This window comes from Anopheles cruzii, chromosome 3 (genome assembly GCF_943734635.1).
Source record: "Anopheles cruzii chromosome 3, idAnoCruzAS_RS32_06, whole genome shotgun sequence".
Classification (NCBI taxonomy): domain Eukaryota; kingdom Metazoa; phylum Arthropoda; class Insecta; order Diptera; family Culicidae; genus Anopheles; species Anopheles cruzii.
In genome coordinates, this window is record NC_069145.1 from 82,293,438 (window position 1) to 82,317,273 (window position 23,836).

At 54.3% G+C, this 23,836-nt stretch overlaps 3 protein-coding genes across 4 annotated transcripts; 1 reads left to right on the top strand and 2 right to left on the bottom strand.

The window, feature by feature from the left end:
* Positions 1 to 85: 85 nt before the first annotated feature.
* LOC128271140 (uncharacterized) lies at positions 86 to 782 on the bottom strand. Its single transcript, XM_053008579.1, has one exon. It carries the CDS (start codon positions 780 to 782, stop codon positions 102 to 104), a length of 681 nt encoding a protein of 226 aa, XP_052864539.1. The 3' UTR covers positions 86 to 101.
* A 783-nt stretch (positions 783 to 1,565) lies between these two features.
* Positions 1,566 to 2,862, top strand: LOC128275580 (probable GDP-L-fucose synthase). Its single transcript, XM_053014132.1, has 4 exons — positions 1,566 to 1,750; positions 1,812 to 2,055; positions 2,115 to 2,339; positions 2,403 to 2,862. The coding sequence occupies exons 1-4, from the start codon at positions 1,623 to 1,625 to the stop codon at positions 2,775 to 2,777; spliced, it is 972 nt and encodes a 323-aa protein (XP_052870092.1). The 5' UTR covers positions 1,566 to 1,622; the 3' UTR covers positions 2,778 to 2,862.
* Positions 2,858 to 23,529, bottom strand: LOC128275579 (inactive serine protease scarface). 2 transcript variants are annotated; one of them, XM_053014131.1, is made up of 7 exons: positions 23,391 to 23,529; positions 21,923 to 22,176; positions 17,807 to 17,959; positions 5,026 to 6,123; positions 4,583 to 4,737; positions 4,223 to 4,500; positions 2,858 to 4,141 (listed from the first exon to the last, which is right to left on the bottom strand). In XM_053014131.1, exons 1-7 carry the CDS (start codon positions 23,527 to 23,529, stop codon positions 3,726 to 3,728), a joined length of 2,493 nt encoding a protein of 830 aa, XP_052870091.1. In that variant the 3' UTR covers positions 2,858 to 3,725. The 2 variants fall into 2 exon arrangements, with proteins under 2 accessions (XP_052870091.1, XP_052870090.1); XM_053014130.1 differs by having other exon boundaries at positions 22,482 to 23,529.
* Positions 23,530 to 23,836: the final 307 nt, after the last annotated feature.

The window sequence follows — 23,836 nt, forward strand, 5'->3', positions numbered from 1 at the left end:
TTCATTATTTAAACGCTGCTTTTAATTCCATTATTCCAATACATTCTAACCAAGGTATCAGCTTAATAATCTTAATAATAGTCTCAATATCCTAAACAAAACTAAGTAACTGACGCATTATCCATATTCTCTTTCCCTTTCTTTGGCTTGAAATTGCGCCTGGCCGACGGTACTCGTAACACCCGCGTACTGCGCTTCGACGCTCTCTGTAGCAGGTTCTTCAGATCGAACGCACAACGTTCGTAGGAATATGTTGGATCGGATTGCTGCACCAAGATGCTGAGAAGCCTGAGCGTTTCCCTGTACTTACGAAACGCTATTTTCCGCTCGTCCGTTACCGAGAAACCCGTCCACAAGCAACCGCTTATGAAGTGCCTGGTGAAAAAATCGTCGATCAGCCGTAGAAGCACTGTCCTTCCGTTCCCCTGGTACCTCTCGTACGGGTACTTGGAAAGAAAATGTTCCTTGGCATCCGTCACAAAAGCATCGCCGGCCGCCGCAACTTCCAGGTTCCTTAAGTCGTCCTCCGTTTTGACGGGCAAAAAACTGTGGGAGAACGGACGGGCCAGTGCTTCGGGCGGATCCGATGTGGACTGCAGATCGTCGTTCCACGTCGATGCCAATGTAGCCCGCACTTCTTCCCGCAGACCATTGAAGCCCGCGCTCATGCCCGTGACTAATTCATCAACACTATTGGCAATCATGCCCAGCTGCCGCGTTATAATCCGGAGCGTCTCAGTTGTTGAGCTTATGAAGTCGTTTAATGTTGTTTCTTCAACCATGGCTAGAAAGAAAACAAATGTGTTATTATCGTTTAAGAGGTTCGAAGCCTCTTTGAACAATGCCACACACGGATATTAATACCGTCGTGAACGAACGAGTTCACGTTCGAACGTTCACGAGTCGTGAACTATCCAACTGCCATCACCACTGTTGCTACTGTCCACCGCCACGGCGTCCTCGTCGTCGGCATAGCCATCTTCGGATAACGGAGTATCGGCTAATTCGGGCAGGTAGTCAGGAACATTTGGCCAGGTGGAGGGGCCGGGAGTTACAGCATATTGTCGATCCCACTTCTCTTCCAATAGCATTCTCCGCCGCTCGGTATTCGCCCGTCGTGTTCCCCGTTTTCGTTCCCTTCTGGCGTTGTCTTTATCCAATTTGGTACATTCCATCATATTGTATCGATCCAATTCATCAGCAGTTACCTTTGGAGCCGCACTTTTCTTTGAAGCCATAATATCGCACTCACGCGAAGCAGCGAACGCAAATTTACCCTGTGGGATGGAAATTCGTGGTTGGTGGAAAAATCAAAACCGTCGAAGAAAAACATAAACAAGCCGAGAATGAGCTGAGCTGTCAAATGAGCTGAGTTGTCAAATGAGCTGAGCTGTCAAATGCCAAATGAGTTCAGTTTGTTTTGGTTTCTTTCCTGGCTTCTGAAAAAAGTTTAGTTCGTAAAACTTTGTTCTCTTATGAATTAGTGCGGCTGCGGCAAACTCCGGAAAAATACGGATAAACCAGCAGATGCAAGCTGTTAAAGTGCAGGTGGCAACCGATTTTTCTAATCAAGTGCTACTGCCGTTCCCGTCCGTTCGTGTCCCATCTTTCGGCTGATCATTATGAGCAAAGTGGTCCTCGTCACCGGTGGAACCGGTCTTATCGGAAAGGCTCTCGAGACGGTTATCAACGAAGAGAAACCCGGCGACGAGCGATGGATTTTCGTCGGATCAAAAGATGCTGACCTAACGTAAGTCAGCACCGGGAAATGCTGTTACTGTCGCTCAATAAGTGTCTCTGCTGGCTTGCAGTGACCTCTCATCGACGCGCCAAATGTTCGAAAAGTACCGACCAACGCACGTGATCCACCTGGCCGCGATGGTTGGCGGGCTGTTTCACAACATGAACAACAATCTCGACTTCCTGCGTAAAAATATGTTCATCAACGACAACATTCTGTTGCTGAGCCACGAACTGGGAGTCAGAAAGGTGGTGTCTTGTCTGTCAACCTGCATTTTTCCCGACGTTACCACTTATCCCATCGACGAAACAATGGTTCGTACACGACAGGAGGGTCCGTGGATGGCAGTAAAGACTGTTTATCGCCCCGCTAGATACACAACGGACCACCGCACGAATCCAACTTCGGGTATAGCTACGCCAAGCGATTGATCGACATCACGAACCGGGCCTACAATCAGCAGTACGGCTCTATGTTTACCTCCGTCGTGCCTTGTAACGTGTTTGGACCGCACGATAACTTCGTCCCGGGTGTAAGCCATGTCATTCCCGGCATGATACACCGTCTTCACGAACTTATGTATCTTAAAGATCCCGATGTACGTCCCAATGTTTGTGCGGAAACACGTTCAATGCCATTAATTTAATTGCCTCCATTTTAGCAACCGCAAGAGAGCAAAGTGTTCTCCGTCTACGGAACCGGCAAACCGCTCCGGCAGTTCATTTACTCGCTCGATCTCGCCAAGCTGTTCGTTTGGGTGCTCCGCCACTACGAAAGCGTTGAACCGATCGTTCTGTCCGTCGACGAATCGTCCGAAGTGTCCATCGCCCAGCTGGCCGAGTCGCTGGTCAGTGCGTTCGGGTTCAAGGGTCAACTCAAGTTCGACACCAGCAAAGCCGACGGACAGTACAAGAAGACGGCATCGAACGCGAAACTACGCCGCCTGTTGCCCGATTTCCAGTTTACCGATTTTGATTTCGCAATCCGAAACACGGTCAAATGGTACATTGACCATTACGAGCATGCCAGAAAGTGAACCGGGCGAACCTCATCTCCTCGTTTGTGATTTCTTTCTTTCGGCAGCAAATAAAACCACAGCCCAATGGGAAATTATTTCCTAAAAACGATGAAAGCTTACGCTATTTATTATGTACAGGTAATTAAATAATATTACAGATATCAAAAGAATAGTAACGTTACGCTATACTTTTACTTCACGCCCTGTCCACGAATATGCTTCCCGGATCAGGCCGTTCCCCTATCTGTGGATTTGACGATTGTGATTCCTCCTCGACCGCGGTGCGCGTCAAAGCAAACTCCTGGTAACTGGTACTCTAAACGGGTTGTGTGTGTGTGTGTGTGTGTGTTAGGGGTCGGAATCTCCTGGAACAGTGTATCCTACCGACCAATGCCACGGAACGCTTACGGAATTGATTCCGCGCGTGGCTTTGGAGTGTGTGGAATTGATGAGCTTATGGAAAGTATTGTCATGCGTTGCTATCCACCACTGTATCCCTGGGCCACGGTGGATCCGGATACGAGCGCCGTTTACTATCACTATCGGTGCAGAGACAAGAACTCAAAATGGGACGGGATGATGGGTGTCTTAGTGTGTGTCGGCGGTTCACTTAAAATCTATCCATAAGCAGCGCTAAAGGGCATGAAACGAGCGTGAAACACTGATGCAGCTTAGGGGGATAAGCGATCGCGTTACATGGGCGTGTGTGGTGAAGGGAAAGGGCGTTTCGCCCGAAGGACGTTTGGTCCTCCTTGGGGCAAGAAAACTCGCTTAACTCGATAGAGGGCAACGCACCGAGACAAGGATCTCCCGACGCTGAGGCGAATGTTGGGCCTGGTAATGTGGTATGGTGTATGGGCTAGTGTTGGTTGGTTTCGTGTGGTAGTGTTGGTGGTGGTGCATGTGGGGATCACTATCACTGGGTGTTAGTAGGCTGTGGGGCTGTGGCGCCCTCGCCGCCCGCGTTTAGAATGGGGGCAGGTACTTGTTGTTGTACGCTGGGCCCTGAGTGGACTGGAGCTGCACTCGCGTCACCTGCGGACTGTTGGCCGCGGTCTGGTAGGTCGGGCCCGGGGTGAGGAACTGGCTCGGGTTCTTGAGCGCCTGCTTGAGCCACTGCACGTCGATGTTGGAGAACGAAACGATCTGATCCGGCCGGTTGCAACCGTTCTCGGACGAGTAGACACCCTTCAGGTAGTAGGTACCGCTCGTGTCGGCACAGGCCAGCGCACTGCCCACGTCCACCTCGCACGCGTCGCCGGTCGGACGGCCCGCGATGTGCGATTCCGGGGTGAATCCGTTGGCCTGCAGCTGACTTTGACTTTCCGCTTCCGATAGCAGCGAGATGGGCGTCTGCTGCATCAGAGCGTTTGAAATGTGAACTGTAAATGGCACAATAATGGTCAGTCAGTCAGTCAGTGAGACGCGAAAACTCGCCAAGCTCTGGCGGCAGAGGGTCTTACTTCGAAGCACTTCCTTGCCCCAGCCCGTGGTGACACAGTTTTCGTACGACGCACTCGGCACCACGTCGTTCTCATCCAGGCAGATGGCGCCGATGTGCGTATCGAAGCGCAGAGGCGCCTCCAGGATCAGCATGGCCACGTCGTAGTTCAGGTTGGTCGGATTGTACGCCGGGTGGTACACGATGTCCTTGACGTTCACGATCTGGAATGTTTTCGGTTCCGCATCCACTCCTAGGCGCCATTCGCCTCCCTTGATCTGGATCGTGCGTGGGTTCAGTCTGCAAGTGATCAAAAGACGATCAGCGGGCCGTACTTTACACGCTCTGACCCCTCTGCTACTGAGCCACAGCCGATGCGTACCCATAAACACAGTTAGCGGCCGTGACAACGGTGTTGTCCGAAATGATGGCTCCACCGCACAGCAGACTCTTGTTCGTCTGAAGCAGCACCATCGCCTGCCACGGGAACTCACCGAAGCCGGTTCCGAGGGGTCCTGCGCCCCGTGGTTGGGTGTTCTGTAAGTACACAAAAGGGCAACCGGTTTGGATGATGAAAATGGCCATTCTTTCCGCCCTTAAAAGACCATAACCCGCGAGTGACCTCACAAGACCAACGGATCAACGGATCAACGGATTTCTACATAGTTTCCACATAGATTAACATAACCTCGAATCAAAAGGCACCCGTCAGGTGTCGGTAGCTCCGACTTTATGGCCCCAATAAATCGGTTGACCGGTTGTGTGTCAATAGGCACACACGATGAGGTTTGCCCTTGAGCGCCTTCGACGCGGCCAATCACTTACGTAGTTCCTGGGTGCGCACTGTTGCTGCGTTTTGGTTTCCGATCGCTGGAACGGCCGGAAGCGCGTGCTGCCACTGTTGGTGAACTGCAGTCCGGACTGTCCGGGGACACTGACCCGCTGGGCTGCGGTCGACTGGAAGGAAGCGGACGCAGTTACGCCACGATCGTACTGCGACTTGGGTCGTGTCACTGCCGTCTGGCTGACGAAATGGTTCGGTGCAAACGCCTGGGTGGACGTTACCTGCGACGGGGACGCCTGGATCGGCTCGCCCGGACGCCGTCCGTTACCGTTACCGTTGCCGTTACCGTTGCCGTTCGCCCGGTACGACCCATCGTCGAACGCCGCGTTCAGGATCTCCGGGTTGTACTGACCGAGCTGGCCGACGGGCCATGGATCCACGTAGTCCGGATCGCGGCAGCAGACCCCGGTAAAGCCCCGCCCCAGGTCGCGGCAAGCGGTAACGGGCACGCGGAACAGTTTCTGTTCCTCCGTCAGCACGACGGGCGTCTTCGAGATGACGGCGGTCGACGAGCAGTACTCCTCCTCGGTACACACCATCGCGGCCGAGCATCCTACGGGCGGTAGGGGTGGCGGGGCCGGTGGACCTTGCTGTGGCGGCGGCTGGAAGGGCCGCTGGGTCGTTGGCCGGAGCACGACCGGCGTGTCGTTGGCCGGGTTCGGGATCTCGTCCTGTGGAGGTCTAATCTTGTTAGGGTCGTCGTTGGACGGCGCAGGGACCTCCTCCCGCGGGGGAATGTACTCGTCGCCATGGAACGGTGCGCGCGTGGTCGGCGGTGGCGGAACGTAGCGGGTGGTCGTCGGGGGCGGCACGTACCGGGTGGTGGTCGGTGGCGGCACGTACCGGGTGGTGGTGGGCGGTGGCACATATCGTGTGGTGGGCGGTGGGGGTGGGCGAGGTGTGGTGGGTGGTCGTGGTGGGGGTGCAGTCTGAATGTTTGTGACAGTGTTCTGACCCTCCGGTGGGAGGTACTGATTTTCCGGTACCTTAACGACGTAACCCTCGTTGGTCAGTACGGTCGACTCGGACAGGAGCGACTGCTGCTTGCAGCAAACTTCCGGTGCGTAGCACTCGCCGGCCTGCAAGAAAGAGAACGCAAGATCGCCGATTAGCTTGGGGTGAACTGTGGGCGAAGATCGAGTGATGGCCTGACCGACCCCGCCAGAAGCAGCCACCGTGGTCCGTTGCACAAACTAGTCATCGATCAATTCACCCAAACGCTTCTGCAAATTAATCTTCCTCAACCTTCACGGGCCAGCCAGCGGCGAGTCTAACGAGCGATGCAGCATCCACGACCGACCGATCAAGCCTGTGCGCACGTAGTGCACGATCCTCGGGCCCGGCGCCGCCGTAAGCTGTTTACCAAAAATGGCGAGAGCCCGCTAATGGTGCCTGGCAGGCGGCGTACCACTATAATCATCGCCGCCGAGAGATTACCGTCTGAGTTCTAGCCATCCGTGGGTCGCACCCGGCTGCATAATTAATTGCCACCAGGCTTTACCAGGCGCGTTGATCTTTCGTGACGATCGCCGGCCATCCGGAGGCTCAAGTAACGCCGGTAGCACAAGAAAGATCACTTCAAATTAGGCACTAAATGCAGCCCGGTAATCCTTCACTTCCCCCCGGGACCAGCGGCCAGGGAGGACGCCGGAGCTGCGAAAGTCCTGTGCGCCATCGCTTATCAACCCATCATGTCGTAATCTTTTGCCTATCTTTTTGTCTCCGTCCCCAGGTTTTCCGTTTTTGACACCAACGGCTCTTGACACGAGTCTGCACGATCCTCGCCGCCATTCGCTCGCTCGGGAGTGGCCGTGTCGCCTTGACACAGGCCGAAAAAAAAACCGGCCCAGTCCCGGATGTAGCCAGCTGGCAGGCTGGCAGGTCTCTCTCTCGCACGCGCCCGTGCGCTCCACATAATCGAAATGCGGTTGCCAGTCGGTAGGTTGGGTCGATTTGCTTTTTCTGCTTCCAGTCCTCGAACCCTCGTGGGTCGCGGATTACACCAAAGAAGAAACGTTGAACACGTTGTTTCGTTCGTTTTTTGTGCGTGACCGGCGCGCGCTGCACCGAGCCGAGTTATGCTCTCTCGGGTTTTTTACATAATCCATCAGCATGGTTGTGGCCCGATCACGACACGCTCGGACCAGTATCGAACGGTGCCATCCCGACCGCGCGTATGTGTGTGATAAGAAAATATTGACCCATTTCGAGTGGCGATCGGACACGTCAGCCTTTGCGCGACATTCCTGAGGCCGCGGCGTGACGAATTGCCTGCCGCCGGGCGGTGCTGATGCCACGCGTCAATATTTGATCGTTGGGATTTTATTGGCCCAAAATTACGACCCAGCTCCAATCGATTCTAGGAAGCATCCACCGTGCTTTATTCTCTCCCCAGTCTGAGTGGCCGACTCCTATTTTTAAGCTTCTCGACACATCCTGGTTACGACGTCAAGGGACAGCCTCTTCTCCGGCACTCGAAGCTACGTTCTGAGCCTGAGCTGGGCCGGCCTGAGCGCGACACTGATGTATGCAAATCGTATGCTAATTGGCAGCATTTATTACAACCCCCCTTGCGTGTCCACTGGGACGGGGAGGGCCGTAAACCAAAAATAAAAACACGCAACAAAACGCCTATCATCTGCCTCTGGCGGGGTGATCAGGCAAATTTGGGCCCCGAACCGCGGGTTGCACAGGTTTGTGACCCCACCCCGAATCGCCCGAATCCGGGTGGGGCGTGCGCCTTCAGAACGGTTCTCGAACGGTGCTGGAATTTACGACAGATCCGCTTCACGGGGTCCGCTACCGCGCGGATCGCCGTTGAGCTCAAATTAAGCCTGGGCACAGGGCACGGGTTCCGTTTGCCATTGACACAGTTGCGTGGCGGCCGTAAACAAATGTCAACTCGCGACAGCTCGCTTTAGTGCCGCTTTCGTGTCGTCATTTAGTGATTTACAGATTGGATTGGAGCCGGTCCGGGCTCGATGGGCTCCCTTACACGGGCACGGAACGCCGGCCCGGAGCGGAGCAGGAGTTATGATTGACTGGCGAAGACTGGCCGGGGATTCAATCATGGCACGCGAAATCTGATCGCGGTTGCCTGCGCTGGCCCCGTACCGTGGGTCCTGGAAATGGTTGCCACGAAGCAGTAAACATTTCTTCACCGCGACAAGCCACGGTGCGGTCCGCGAGGCGGCAAGCACCCATAAGAAGACAGGCTGACAGCAGCATTTCAGATGTCCGGTTCGTGTACCCGACGGAGTGTTGGTGATCCGTCAACGGCTGGGCTACCATTAAACCGCGGTTCGTGCCGTTTGATCTTATGACCGGACCATTTTCTTTGCGAGCCATCCTCGCGGCGGCGGCGTCACCACGGCTGCCGTTCTTGAGAGTGACGAGAGGGAAAAGCGCACATAGAGCATAAACCATCCCCATTAACATACGACGAACACGAATCAACCCGATGTTATCGTCAGCCCGCCCCGGGGGACTAATCGTAGTGTTGGGCTCGGCGATACTAAAGCCACGTTTATGGCCTCCGACCGGACCGGCAGCGAGAGGTGCACGTGTATCTTAGGTCCGCCCCGGAGGGTCTTCCGAAAGGGTGGCCATAAATCAAGCCACCCTTAATGTGGCGCTGGCGACGCAGCGACAGCCGGTGACCTTGTCTAGCGCGAGACCTTGTAGCAAGTGGAACGTGGGGCACACATTCTTGCGTTGGCCACATTCTTTATCTAAGCTCCGTGAGTTTTGTTTAAAATGAACAATTTTCACCAAAACATTGACCAAACATTTCCAAACCAAACTCTGTTTGGAAGCAGGAAATCCTGTTTGGACCGCAACACACCCTGGGGCCGAGTAATTTAATTAGCAATATTTGATTAGCGATTTAATGGCAGCCTCCAGCGACGGGGTAATAAACTTGTTAGCGGCATTAATGAAGTTTCATCACCTCCGATGGCTTCCGAAAGGTGAACGAACGCACTCGATGATGGAGGCGCATGATGATTCATGAAGCGCATGTGACGGAGCACCAGTACTCCCTTTGCTTCGTCCTGATTAAACGCGGCGCGGAGTTACCACATCCTGTCGCCGTTCGATTGCATAACCGGGGCTACAGTTGACGATTCCGCTATTCCGTATCGAACAGACGCGTTGATAACGCGTCGGTCGGTCCGGCGTAACGAGAGGTCAACTGATTGTTTGACTTCTTCTTTGCTGCCGGCCAACCGACGGACGACGCGGGCTAAACGGACGTTCAAGGAAGTCGAACTCAGACCCAATCACCTGTTTGGACACCGTAACCGGTTTGGACACCGTATTGGACGCGTGGTGAGCGGCGACTGCGGGACCAAAAGTGAACAACGCGCGCAACGCGAAATCGGCTCCGAAACTCCGAAACCTGCCCCGAAAACGACATTCTTCGTGCGGCGTGCGGTCAAGTGTCACCGGAACGCGGGACTCCTGGGCGGGACAGTTTGAGAATTGGGTAAGAGTCCTGCAATACTTTCTTCCTGCGGCTGCGCGCGGTAAGTATCGGTTCGCTTATTCGGGCGCCCGTAAATTATGTTGGCCCAACGAAAACATTGCTGGTTTAATGGTTTTTTTTCTCTCTCTCTCTCTTCCTCCCTCGGGGAGGTCTATTTCCCCCCGGGCGGGGGCTGTAACGAGACATGCAAAAAGAAACGACGGAGAAAAAGGACCAATCACAATTACACACCGGGCGCCGGCGAGCATTGACATAACGTGCGTAATTTATGTGCATTTTCCCAGCTGATCCCGGGTGATTTCTGGGGCACCCGGCGGGCTGACCCGTTATGTCGATCCGTTATACGTTCCCGGTGTCCAATCGATCGCTTTCACCGATGCCGAAAGGTCAAATTAGTAGAGAAATGCTAGTTAAGCGTAATAGCAAGCGGCTGCGATGGTATGGGCACCCATCGTAACTGACCTCCGATCACTCGGACGCCAGATGACGCAATGCTGGCATTCCTAGAAATCCAAATTACGCTACTGACCAGTGACAAGATTTTCTGCTCCATCCGGGAGAGCAAACAATAGAAACGCCGGTGTGTAATTTACAAACTCGGCTTTTCTAAGCGAGTGCCGCTGGCAAGAGAGTGTGTGTGAGAGTCGGTATGGCAAAACGTATTTGGATTTGGGACCCCTCCCCAATGCAAACTCGTGCCTTGCGTGGCTATTTACACACTCGCCACACTTCAAGGATTCGCGTTCGGTTTTTTTTATTCCGTCGAGCAGCCAATATTTGCCACTACGACCTTGGGATTACATTAAAACAATGCCACGGTGTGCGATTTGGCAACGGAACTTGTGTGATGAATGAAAGTCACCTTCTAATGGACACTAAGTTCCAGCCGAAAGCACGGCGTGAATCACGTGCCCGACATGCCAATGACACAACCGGCGACGACTGTCACCGAATGAAGTAATAAAATCATCGACGGAAGCACCCAATTTACGTGGGATTAGCGTGCGCAGACCCTGGCGCGGCAGATCTCGGTGGTGTTAGATTCCAACCTTGTTAGACACGCGAACCTCGGCTCGGGCAGGGCGCGTTGGCGGAATACCTAATGAGCTCCTTGCGCCAGTCCCAAAAATGGTCTCCCCGGGTCGCCGGGTGTTGCGGAATGGGCGCCCCGAACTCGTCGGCAGTGTGCGTGTTAGAGATCTCGACGGCGAATCTGCTCCGGGCTCCGGCTGCACAGTTTGCGCCTCTCGCTGCCTGACATTAAACGCCGCCGTTGGCCGCTGGCTGGCAACGGCACGATGTATGATATTAGTTTACCCTTAATAAGACTGGTAATGGTTTTCTGCTGTCAGCGCCGGAGATTTGTCACCGGCACCATTTTTCTCTCCTCTTCTCCACGCGAATGTCAGCGCGCGCAGCCTCTCTAATCGTCCGGCAACGTGTGAGGATGCCAAAAACCGGTTCGAGGTGATCGGAGCTTCGGCACGGCGTACCGCACGCCGTAACCGTGCCAAAACAATTAAAACACTCACCAAACGTCGCGGTTTCACGGAGACTTCACGCGGATGTGGTGCGCCCCAATCTGACCCAACGGGAAAACTCTGGCTGTGACCTTACTTTCTCCTTTTTAGGGCAACGTTTTCGGTATTAAGTGATCTGCTTGAACTTCTGGCAACCGAGGCCACCGGTCGCGTAGATCGATCGCGTGCGGTGCGTTCGTCGCTTGCCCGCTCATCGAAGGCGTCAACCGTTTGCCTCCTTTGCTGCTACTGTATGTGTACCTTGTGGCAGGCTTCAAGTGACAGCGGCCCTCACGGAAGCACCCGACAGAAGAGTGTGAATTTGAAAGACAAATTTGAGTTCTTACACTGTTCGAGTGCGCTCGTTGACGATCATCATTGAATGCTTTGTAAACGCTGGGCCCCGGGCGGACTTCCTTGTTTTGTGTCTGGCGCTATAACGCGTCAGACCTCGCAGGGGCCTCGCACCGAGAACTATTATCGGGCCTATTAAGCTAACACGGACAACAACGGTTGGCATTTATCGGTTCCTCCCAGCGACATCCTGGTGGTGAAGTGAGGTTTATTTGAATAAATGTCTCGTTAAGGGCATGGTCATACCATGCGATCCACGGTTTTTTCCGGCCTTTTGACGATGAAATACTGGGCCCTTAAACTGGCCCAACTGCCCGGTGGTATCGGGAACTTTTTCGGTACGCTCTGTTGAATATTCATCCAATCGAGCTTGATTGGCAGAAAGCAAAAAAAAGGTAAAAATTCATGTTCGACCGTCGAGCCCGCTGATTATGGGCTCGTAAACTGTTGATCGACGATTGTGCCTTTGTGGTGGACCCCACAGGATTCGTGGCCATCGGATCGGATACTTTCGTATTCTGTTCTAGTGCGTGCTCTTCTTTTCCGATCGAAGAATAGATCGCCCAAAGGACACCAACTTTGTCAGGTGCTCGAAATCTGAAGGTTGTGGCTACCCGCAACAGGCGGATGAGCGACAAATGATGATGTTCCCAGCAAAAACCCATTATGAACCAACCACAACCCCGCAAGATCCAAGCCACGATCGAGAGTAGATTGATTCCGGGGAACCGCGGACAGCGCGGGAACTTTTTCCAGCCACTCAGGCGCAGCGTCGTGGCTCGCACGTCATTAATTGGACGCGCTGCGCATTGTCTGGTGGCGTGTGGGCTTAATTAACTGATTAGAATCTGCGGCTCATCTGCGGGGGCACCCGCCGAGATCTCCGTGAGATCGGCAATCAAATCACAATCGGCACTCCCACCAGGGACCTCCATCCGGACTCCGGAGGTGGTGCGAAACGCGCCCGCGTCAAGCCTAGCTGCTCAGAAATATTATTGGACCCGATCCTGGCTTGATCGATTGGGCACGTTCCGATAGAACCTTCCGCTGCAACAATGTAGCCTCGGGCACGCTTCGGTTGCCTTTCCGAGTCGGGTCGAATCGAAACGATCGAAGGTGTCAAGTACGGTCCAACCGCAAGCAGTCCATCAACGCCAGCGCGAATTAGCTTCCAAGCAGCAGACGGCGGCAGTTGATTGAAAATTAATTTCAGGCCTCGGTTTAAGGACAACACACGATCGGGCGTTTATCTTGGTGATTGATTTTCCAACACCACCATCGATCGCAGGGAAGCGTTGTTTGTTTAACCGACACCAATGGGTGCACAGAACTCGCTCATTACGGGGTGAGCAGCCTTTATTTGCATAATTGCTCACCACTCGTCATCTCGAAGTTATTCGCTATCATTTCGCTTCGATTCTCGCGAACAATGCACGCGATAAGTGCCGCGATTGCTCTTGCAAGTCGTCGTCGCTGTATTACACTGCTCTGCGGTAGTTTCAATAACAATGATGCCAGATGCCTGGCACACACACACACGCCGAGCGATAACGGAACGCGGTTCGAACAATCCGCGCTCCGGCCAGCGGGCAGTTCCGCGGAATTCCACCCGCAACGCCGGACCTTCGGCCGGACCCTGCTGCCGATTGTGTATCATGGGAAATTTGATTAATGGGCCGCTGTCTATCGTCCCCGGTTATGCAATGCCTACTCGGACTGTCCTAGTAAAAGTGTAGCCTGGACCCCATTTTTTCCGTTTGCTTCGCCTCCGGGTTTTATTGTATTGTTTCTCGGTTTACAGCGAAATCGACCACAAAAACCAGACACCCTCCGGTCCCTCACGGTGAGCATCATAAAACCGCAAAGCGGCCAGGCCGCCCGTGGAATTGGGCCAGAAACTTTGGCCCCAAAAAGGCACCGTGACGCTGCGCTGGGAAAAGTGCTCCTTGGACGGCCCACCGATCGCACCGATCGATCGCGGATCGATCTCGTAATCTATTATAATTAGCCGTTTATTCGCCATTTGCATAATTCGATCAACCGTTTCCTTTCGCGAGGACCGCGCGGCGAAGAGGCCCGGAGCGTGCGCCAGGGCCCGTGCGCCAGGGAAAGACCTACATTCGGGCGGAGCGGACGTAAAAACTTTATTTTCACTACGAGAACCGCGGTCAGCGAATGTTAAACTGTCATTTGGATCCCCTTTCACATCGTGTGTGGGCATCGGACTCCGTTTCTCACAAAGACATCGGTCCGAAAACCACACCACAACGAGCCAATTAGTCCATTAATCCGCCCTACAGCCCCCGGGGGCCAAGAATTTATTCGCCACCTCGGTTGGGGTACACGAAAGATTCCCAGCGTCACGGGCCGCTGCTCGCGAACCCGGATGTGCTGGTCAAAACCCCTACGCGGCGTCAAGAAGTCCCAAAGTACCGTGGGCTCGTGGGTTTTTACCTTCCTACAGCAGTGTGCGTTCTGCTTGCCCAATAACCGATGGCCGATGAGTAAGTGCTGACTTCACCCGGATCAGCTGAGAACGATCTGGCAGACGGGCGTACTGACGACAGGAAGCGCGCATCATAACGCCGACCATCCGGCCAGCTCGTGCCCAGCTCAGATCGGATCGGCATGCGGCGGAGAGGCCTCAAATCCGGGTTCAAATTATTCTACTCGTGCGCTCGATGCCACATTCTTTGACCGTTTCCCGCGAGCCACGCGAGTAATTAGCGTGATTCGGAGCAATTGATGAAAGATGCATGAGCAAAACGCCTCACCTTTTTTTGTTCCCCGGAAGCCTATCTACTTCCGAGGATCTGCGGTGCGTGCCGATCGTACAACGCACGGAACGGTTACGGAACAATAGTTTTCTTGGGTTTCGGATCTAAAAAACTCGAGCTCAACTCCTAACGGAGTTGTGTAACTGTGGGGCGAAGGTGGCGAAGGTAGAACCTCGTTACGACAGGCAGCCCAGCTCGTTCGTCACTCTTTACGTCACGCTCCCCGCGGGGATGTCAATAACTTTGAAGATGCAAATCATGCATCGAACTTTTACTCTGACCCGCTGCGACCTCATATGCAGTTAAAACGCGCTTCGTGCCGTGCCGTGGGGTTGAAATTGTCGTTTTGTGACGTGTTGTTGGCTTCAGTTTTTGCTCATCGGCCCCCACGGATCGAACGGATCACGTCGGGGCCATCTCGGGCGAGAATTGTAGGACACGCGTTGCGCACTGCGACACCCCAAGGGTGCCCCGCCCCCTCCCCTCAAGGTATTGTGCAACAACAAGCGGCGTCGATTGCGCCGCCGCCGCAGCAAAATGCATTACCAATGATCTGTGGGGATCATTCACTCACCCATCATCGCCGCCGCCGCCACATGGGACGGAACGGTTTCACGTTCATATGCTGTTGGGAGAATGTTGACCTGACCATCGAGGACGAGCACACGAACCCGAGGGCACCAAGTAGGGTTGCCGGCCGATCGTTAATTTCGGCTACAGAGCCTTTCGAAGTGTTTTTGAGTGTCACTTTCAACTCAAATTGTGTCACGCCGCCTCTTGAGCAGTGATCGTGCCAAGCCGTTACCGTGTCGATCAAAGCCAGATTTTGACCTTTCGAGAGAAAGTGAAAGAAGAAAGGCAACCACGTAATGATCTTGAACTTGAAGCACTCCTTTCGAAGAAGCTGCCACTCCAAAGTATTAATTTGATCCTATTCCTGCAAAACTCGTCTCGAATTATGAATTACAAAACAAATCACATCCATCCCGAGTGCGAGACCGAGTGCGTAATCATTGGCTACCGTGCTGGCGATTAATAATGGTCATTACCCGATATCATCGGCGTAGCGACCCCCAAGTATGCCAGCATTGCAAACCGGTGCTTAATTCAGTGCTCCGTGTGTTCGATTATTTCGCCGTTGCTTAAGTTCCATCAATTACAACTTAATGAAGTGGAGCAATGGAAGTACGCGAACTCCGGGCGACTTGTCGATCGCGCGATAGCGCGGAATCGAAAGCGATCGATCGAACAGCAAGGCAACCAGGCAAGCCAGGACACGGTGGGATATATGAATTGACGATTTAATTTCGTTACAGACCAGACTCCGTTTTCGGCCAGTCCGCTTTGTCGAGACTTTCTTTCGACGTGCTTTTCGGTGCGGTGTGCCCTCTCAATTTATCATTCCCCGGCCGCCGGTGTATCCCGGGCGCGCATTCCGGCAAATCCGGCAAGATTCTTTTCCACCACCGTTTTTCGGGGGACATTGCGCAACGATTGGGTTTTTGGGTATTGACAAGGAATTTGGGTCAAAGCACATGTTAAACGCGCGCGAGGAGCTAACCCTCGGCCAAACATGATCATTATTTTGTGTTTTCTAACAAAGCACCCAGTGAGCAATCCTTGATATTTCCAGTATCACGTCGACCACACGGCGAGCAGTCGGTCGTCGTCTGCTAGTAATCGGCTGCTAATCGGCCACAATCAGGCCGCCCTGCCACCCGAAAACCCCCGGCCGAAGGACACGGTCTCACCTTCGACTGTCGTTTGAAATTAATCAACATCGAAAATTTGGCGTCGTGTACGGTGCGCCGCACCGGACCGCATACACACGCACACACGGGTTCGGCTTTTATCCTCACATTTGTCACCTTTGACACCCAAAGCACCTCCGGCTGGCCCGGCTGGCATTTAGCCCAGCCTTTTGCGGTGGGGAAGGATTGAGAAATAAAAAGTTTCAAACGCTTTTCGCTCACCCGACGACGATCGCCTGTAGCGGCGATCCGCCGCCACCGTGGTGGGTCCACCGAAATCGATATCGTATTTATCGCCGGTCGGTGGCCGGCTATCAAACCAAGCGACGGAGACCGACCGACGGAGCGCGGAAAGAGAAAAAAAGCCCAAAAACACTTAACAGAAAATTATGGCCTCCAAATGGCCACTAATGACACCCGAGACAATTTTTAGGTAACCTCCAAACCACGCGCCCGACCCGAGAATGAGTCTCCCGACAAGCGTCAGCATCAACGAGAGCCAGATGCCACCCGGCTATCAGGTGTTCCTTGGCATTTACGCACCCATCGCACAACAAACTTGACGCTCCGTGTTCAAGCGCTTACTTCCTCCTCCACTTGGGAAGCACTTCCTCGAGGCGCGCGGCGAGGCGAAATGCCTCTAACGACACGCTAACGCACGAAAGTCAAGGTTAGGACAACATCCCACAGCCAGTCAGCCAGCCAGCCTGCAGCATCGCCGATTTGCGCCGGCTCGTTTCTCCGGCGACCCTGTACCGAACCCGCGTAACTACCGGGGGGCCGCCGGCCGCCGGCCGGGGTATGCGGTGTGCGAAAGCTCACGCGCCCACCAGCCCACCTCCGCGATCGACGATCGATTACGCCATCGCACAGCAACAATTTGACGTCATCGCTCGCGTCCAACACGCGAGATGCGATCGAAGATGCCGACGATGATGATGCCGATGATGATGATGATGATGATGGTGGCGAAATGCTGTCGATGACGGCTACGACTACCGGAACAGACCGGTCGGTGGCCGGTGCGAGGGTGGTGGGTGAGTGACCCGACTTTACGTAAGTCGTAAGGCCGCGAGGACGTCGCGCGGGCAGAATCGAAAGCACCTTCCAGACGCCCATCCTTTGTGCCAACCCGATTTGATGGTTACGCCAGTGGCCAGTAGCGCCGGGAGGAGGGGGTCACTCCGGCCCCACCCGGCAGGGACCCGCTTTGGCTCGTTTATTAATTCACTATCAACATGTCGATATCTGTCGAAAGACAGGGAGGCCCGCTGTGGTTAATGTGACTGATCCTGTACGCGCGCGCCCCGGCGAGGACCACGGGTTACGCAACTGGCCGATGGCCGATCATCTTACCGGCAGCGAGCAAAAACCGCAACAACAACAACGCACGACGGAGGAACCCGAGTAACGCTCTCGATACGCAATTATATTGTAGGAGTCGCGATCGCCTTCATTTCCTCCGAGAGCGGCCGAAAGTGTCACAGGGGGAGAGCTCGATAGCCACCCGATCGCCAACAGGACGACCAGTTAGCCGTCTCTCTCACTCACCGACCAGGAAGAGCTGAGCCCAACGGGGAAAAAAATGGTCACCAAAAAACGAAAGTAAAATCGGCGAACCGGGTCGTCGCTTTTACGCTCGCGGCAATCACCGCGGCACGACCCTCCCGAATTTGGCACCCCAGAGCCGGCGAGTCCGGCAAGGCCGTCTGGGGTCGTTTGCGGACGTCTACGATTTCCAAAACTGATTGGCTTCCCGAGCGCGCTCGAGAGAGCGAGAGGGAAGCGACGATTAAATGAGACAGGAAGAGCCCGCAGCAGCGAGCCTGGCGAGATGCACTTCGCGCGCCACGGGTCGCGGGACCTGGACTTACCGGTTGCCGGGTGGAGATGGCATTCTGGGCGTCGAAGTTCAGCAGACCGTTGTTGCATAAGCTGGGCGATACGCACACGTAGCTGTCGTCCGGGCAGCGCGTGGCCGGCGTCGGCCGAATCTTGCAGCACTGCTCGGTGGCCGAGTTGCAGTTCTGTGGAAAATGCGAGAGAAACGAGACGTGGTGTGAGAAACCAGACATTCCGCCGAGGATCCGCCACCTTGCGCCACGCGGGAGAATGTTAATGCCTCGTTTGACTAATGCTGCACAGTCCACCAACCCGCCAAAATCCGCCCGGTGCCGCCGATGTCGATGAATATTTATATGGCCGTGTGAGAATGTAGCCGCACGCGTGCGCGCGTAAACAATCAGCAGCTTCACACGGACCGGCCAGGTGGGGTGTGCAAGAATGTGGTGGAATCTGCCTGCCGAGGGATGGCCAACCCAACCCTCGGCCTCGATTGAGGGGTGTTCGGGCTGACGGCATCGATCATTGCCGATCGTCTATTTACCGACACCCCGGGTGCTCCGTGTGTCATTGCGGTTCCGCATTCGGCTGTACGCCTCCCATCGGCCGTCCTACGATATGGCCAATTAATAACCACACACACACCAAGTTCTTTGCGTGACATCATTGGCTACAGAACGGTGAGAATGATGAATGGTGAACGTACGCGACTCCCAGGAAGTGTCCGGAATCGCTCATTATCAAATTTCGGGTAGATCTATTATTATTTATTTTTTACCTTGGCAAAACTTTGAAGTGTAATGGGGCCAAGCTTGATCTCCAATCGTCTGCAATTAGGTTGTTTACCATTGCTCATTTTGTTGTGTCACCTCAAGCAATTAGGCGATCATTCTGACGTTTGCCCAGGGAGTTTGGGCATCAATCTTTGTCATCACCATTAAAATAATCCTTACTCTATGCAATACTTCTACATCTACAATTGTTCCAATTTTGGAAAACAGTTCGAAAAGTTTTTTTTTTTAAATAGCCCCTAACACTCGAGTGGCGTGTTCCTACTTTTAAAATCGAAATTTCCTCATCAAGAACCACTTTTTGAGTTGATTCGTTAGAAAAGTCACAAACCGCGTCGAAGGTCAAAATCGATCACGCGCCGCTATCTAGTGCAAAAATCTATTTTTGCTCAAATATTTCCATCTGCTATTTTTTATTAAATTCCTGGTGTTTATAAGAAAAAACCTAAACGTTGTTTGGAGCTGTGAGGAACGTGAGTGCTGTGAAATAAAACTTCAAGAAACACAACCAAAAAACACCTCCAATGTGGTGTTGCAGGGAGTTGAAGCGAGTGATAACTATAAATATTCTCTCGCATGCGAATTTTCGCTAATCAGCTCACTGGGGGCCTCCGTCCTATCGTGACTATCCATTCACAGTCGGTCCGTTCCGAAACACCACTTAAGCGCGTGACCGGAAAAGCCTAGCAAGCCGTAGATTTCGGGGCAAATGTTTCCTAATCACGCCACAGCCATCACCAGACACCGACCGAGACCTGCTGCTACGGCCAAAAACGCAGATAACCCATCCATTATCGCGTTAAAATGTTAAATTTCTTCCTTCCCGTGTCTCGGGGTTACTGGAAGCGAGTCAGCGCCGGCGGCAGCGTGCAAAGCCATCGTTAAGCGCCACGGCCACTGTGGGCATAAACTTTTGACAGTTCGGAGCCGAAAACGCCAAGCAGCGCATGCCTCGAATGGTCATAGCCTGCTCCGCGTCGTGTTGCGCATAAATTTCTCCCACGGCAACCACCACGCTGCGTGCATCGCCTGCTGTTGCAAACAGCATGCAAAAATGCATGTTTCTGATACAATCGGCCATTTTTCCTGCTTCACGAGAATACACCATCTGATAGGCCACCGTCCGTCGGGCCCGGGCACGAGAACAAGACGTTGCGCCATCCAAACGCTGCGGCCACAATTATGCTTCTTCGGAAGCTAACCGTTGTCGCAGGCCGCCAGACTCGCTCTCTCGTCTCGCGGTGCCAGTGACAGGTCCGACTACCTCCGGGGGGCCCGTTAGATGCATCCCCGCGTGCGCCACTGCTTAATCAACCCGCGCTGAGTGTCGGGTGATTTAAAAGCGATTTAAATGGCAACCTTGCTTAACCTTTCGCGCGCGGCGATCTTAGATTAATTCCCAGCAGGACACACGGGCGGTACGCACGCGTAAACTATCGACCGCTGGGCGCAATATGCCTCGAGCATCGGCCACGGAGAGCTGCTCTTTCGGCCGGTGTCTCAGCAGCAGGAATGTTTATCGAGCCGCTGCGGTCGGTCGGTAGAAATTTATCGTTTAATGCTTCTATTTTAATTATCACCCGTCGAACCCGGGGATGTGCAGCCGTTCTGCGCGGCGTGCGCCACAAATCAACTGCGAACACACGGTGCTTCTGTTTCGATATCGATATTTCAAATCCTGTCTGCATTCCGAGTGCGCACGGCAAGCGCCAGCGCCGGCAAAATAGCAAGGTTGCCTCATTTGAATGACAAATTGGAATGGTGCATTATGCAAAGCTTATGCAACAAGGATGCAGCTTTCGAACGCACTCGTGTCGGCGGGCGAGCCAAGCCAATGATAAGCGAGCTCTAGCGGCCAGTTGATTTATCATCCCGGGGGGCGGTTGCGCAACGTTCCAGAACCTACCGTTACGTGAACTGGTTAACATTCTTGTCACCGAAAAAGCCGGGCGCATAGCTTCGAGCATGACAACTCCCAAAATGATTAATCGTAAGCATCGGGCCTGCGATGCTCCGAAAACAACAAGCACAAGCACATTTGTCACTTTTACACGCCTGTTCGATACGTCCGTTTTTCGGTCTCGCGGGCTTTCGGAGCATTACACGGCCAGCGCGTGCACGTGCTCACGTCAAAAGGAACTAATTTATTTGTCACCATTGACGAGCCGTCAACGTTCCGTCGATTACGTGTATTTTCTCGTGTACTCCGCCACGATTGTGTGTGTTTCTTTCATTTTTTTTTAGCTAAATCGACAACAAACCGATCGCCCGTCTTCGGTCCGATCCGACGATTTGGTAACAAACAGTACAAAAAAGGCGCCCGCCGTCCCCGGGCAACATTCCAAAAGAGCACTATGCGCCCTCCCCCGGATCAGCCTGGCCAAAAATGTGGCTGAGGACTCAATTCCAGTGCGACCGATGGGCGACGAAAAGAGGCCAAATATTGTCCCGTCCCCGGGGAACGTGTAACATTTCACGCCCGGCTGATAATTCGTGGCGTTCCGTGGGTCCGGGGTTATCTATTTTCGCCACACTCGCGCATTCATGTTCGGAAGAATGGTCGCGATTAGCATTCCACTATGGGCAGACGGGACGGGATGGGTTTATCCGCAGTGAGGATTTGGGTCATCGGCCACTCAGCGCGGATCAATCAGTGCGCGAGCGCTCGAATCGATGCTGCTGTGGCTATAAAATTATTAATCATTGTATGAATCATTTGATCGACCCGCGGCTTGGTAAAGGATTAAAACGTTGCACTCACGTGGCGGCGCGGCAAAAACGCCATCAGCGGGCGAGCGAGCGATTGTTGCGTGACTTTGTCGAGCTGACATTTCAATAAGAATCCGCCCAACGAATGAAGCACCCTAATGGCTAATGATCGTACATTGCTGGCCGATCCAACTGACGGGCTGACACAAACTGATCAATTTGTGTCAATCCGCGACCCGGACCAGGCGACGGGCATGTGTTACATGTGTTACACGGTGGTGCGTTTAATCGACGTATCATCAATCGTGCGTGAGCTGTTTGAAAGTTTCACTTTTTCCCATCGACGCGGTTGACGAAATCTCCGGTGTTCCGCCGCTATCTTGTGCCGGCGTCTGGCATTTGGACGGCACCGAGAATGCCGCCATCGGAGACAGGACACCGGCGGATGGTACCGCGCATTGTCAAATGTCAAAACTAATCAAACTAATATTCGCCCCGTTCCAGGCCGCCGTCATTAATCATAACACACACACGCCTCTACCGCGCGCGGTTGAGCAATGTCGCCTTCTGAAATTATTACTCGATTTGCGTTCGATTTGCGCGGCCCTTAGCCGCGGTGATTTATGATGCGACTCCACTGCGGCTTACCTGGTTGTTGGTGTTGAACAGATTCAGCTGCGACTCGTCCACGAACCCATCGTTACAGAACTGGTTCGGGGCGCACAGTTTGTTCGGCTCGTAGCAGGGAATCGTTTCCGGGACCGGGTAGTTGTAGCCATCGGAAGTGACCTGCGTTTGCTTGAAGAACGGCCGGGTGATCGTGCCGGTGGTGATCACTTTGCTCGTGATGCCACCGTCCGTACGCTCCTGCGTCTTCGTGACCGTCGTTCCGCCATAGTTATCTGCACGGCGGGTACCGGGTAAAGAAAAGGCTTTAGTACCGATGGGGGGGTGAACACCTGAGCTTCGGACACTTCGTCCAATCTATCCAACTTCTGCTACGTTAAGCTCACACAAGCGCAAATCTAAACCAAAGCTCATGCATCGTTAAGGCTCTCTACACCGTTTCTACAGTGGTTAATAATTTGGACTACGAAACAAAACTCGATACCGGATTGTCCTGCATTCTAGTTCCCTTAGAGAGCTGGTGGCTGAAAACTGAAGTAGGATTAGCGGGTTACTAGGATAGCATAGCAAAGAGGGTTACTTGGATTCACTCCCGTCGTCCTGGTGGCCGTCCCGACCACGGTCGAGGTGGAGGTCGAGCCCGGTTGGCCCGGCTGGCCCGGCTGGCCCGGCTGGCCCGGGTAGAGGTTAGTCTGTAAGGTATCCGTACGCTGCGTATCTACGTTAGTCTGTTTAGTAATGCCAACGGTCGTCGGCGGCGGAGCGTTAACGTTCGAGGTGACCGTGTCCGTCCGGATGCCGGTGGTCGTGCTCAGGATCGACGTCGATGGTGGTGGTGGTGGAGGGGCCGGTACCGGGGCAACGCCGGTCGTGGACTGGGTCTTCGACTGGCGGATGATCGTGGACGTGCGCACACCGCCCGCTCCAACGCCCGGCTGAGTCGTTCCCGTGCTGACCTGCGTATTCGAGGTGGTCGAGCTAGTCCGCGTGGACCCGGCTATGACCCCGGGCTGCGCGACAGCTCCCCGACCGAAGGTGCTGGTCGAACTGGTCGAGCTCTTGCTGACCGTCGTCCGCCCGCCAGTGATCGTTCCGGCGGTACCCGCGGCTCCCTGGAAGCCTTGCGTTTGCGTTCCGATCGTCCTGGCGGCCGACGTCGACTGGACGGAGGTTGCGGTGGCACCAGCGGCACCGAACGCTTGTCCCGTCGTCTGCTGGCCCGTCGTTCGTACCGCGGACGTCTGGGACACGCTCGTGCCCGCCACACCTGCGGCCCCAGCAGCAGCCCCGGCAGCACCACCACCAGCAGCACCGGCGTCATCACCATCTGCAGCGGCACCGGGCGGTTCCTGGACACCGCCACCGATTTTAGTAGCCTTAAACGGGGTGTCCGGTGCCACCCACCAGAAGGTGGTTTGCTTCTTCTGGTCATGCGGGATGACATCGGCCCCACCGCCACCCGGAGCCTGACGTTTAAACTGGCCATTACTGCTCGAGATCTGCGCCGACACCGACTGGAAGCCCTGCCCGGGCGAGAAGAACTCCGGCCGGTAGTTTTGGTTAAGCTGCGCCGACGCCAGACCCGCTATGCACAGCAGCCCCACCAGGGCCCTCGTTCGGTGGTTCATCTATCCGGCGGAGAGGGAGAGAGAGAGAGAGAGAGAGAGAGGTAAGCACAGTGCAATCAGACGGTCGCCGGACCGCAAACCGTTCCCTCATTAGCACGTGGCCGCGTGCGGTTCTAGTCGTCGGGCCGAAACGAAAGACTCACGCAACGCCGCAAGCGACGAACCCCGAACGCGCGGCCACAAAATATTAACTCCTATCTCACGGTCGCGGGACCGTCTTTACTTTACGCAACGCGAACCGCATACGCATCGCACATTGTCACGTGCATACAATGGGACCCCCTGCGCAGGTCACCCACCCGCCGTT

Coding starts and splice junctions, on each gene's coding strand:
- LOC128271140 (XM_053008579.1), bottom strand. CDS start 782: ATGGTTGAAGAAACAACATTAAACGACTTCATAAGCTCAACAACTGAG.
- LOC128275579 (XM_053014130.1), bottom strand. CDS start 23,529: ATGAACCACCGAACGAGGGCCCTGGTGGGGCTGCTGTGCATAGCGGGT. Junction 6,124..17,806: donor CCATCTCCACCCGGCAACCG/GTAAGTCCAGGT, acceptor TCTTTCTTGCAG/GCCGGCGAGTGCTACGCACC. Junction 4,738..5,025: donor AGTGCGCACCCAGGAACTAC/GTAAGTGATTGG, acceptor GTGTACTTACAG/AACACCCAACCACGGGGCGC.
- LOC128275580 (XM_053014132.1), top strand. CDS start 1,623: ATGAGCAAAGTGGTCCTCGTCACCGGTGGAACCGGTCTTATCGGAAAG. Junction 1,751..1,811: donor TCAAAAGATGCTGACCTAAC/GTAAGTCAGCAC, acceptor GCTGGCTTGCAG/TGACCTCTCATCGACGCGCC. Junction 2,340..2,402: donor TGTATCTTAAAGATCCCGAT/GTACGTCCCAAT, acceptor CCTCCATTTTAG/CAACCGCAAGAGAGCAAAGT.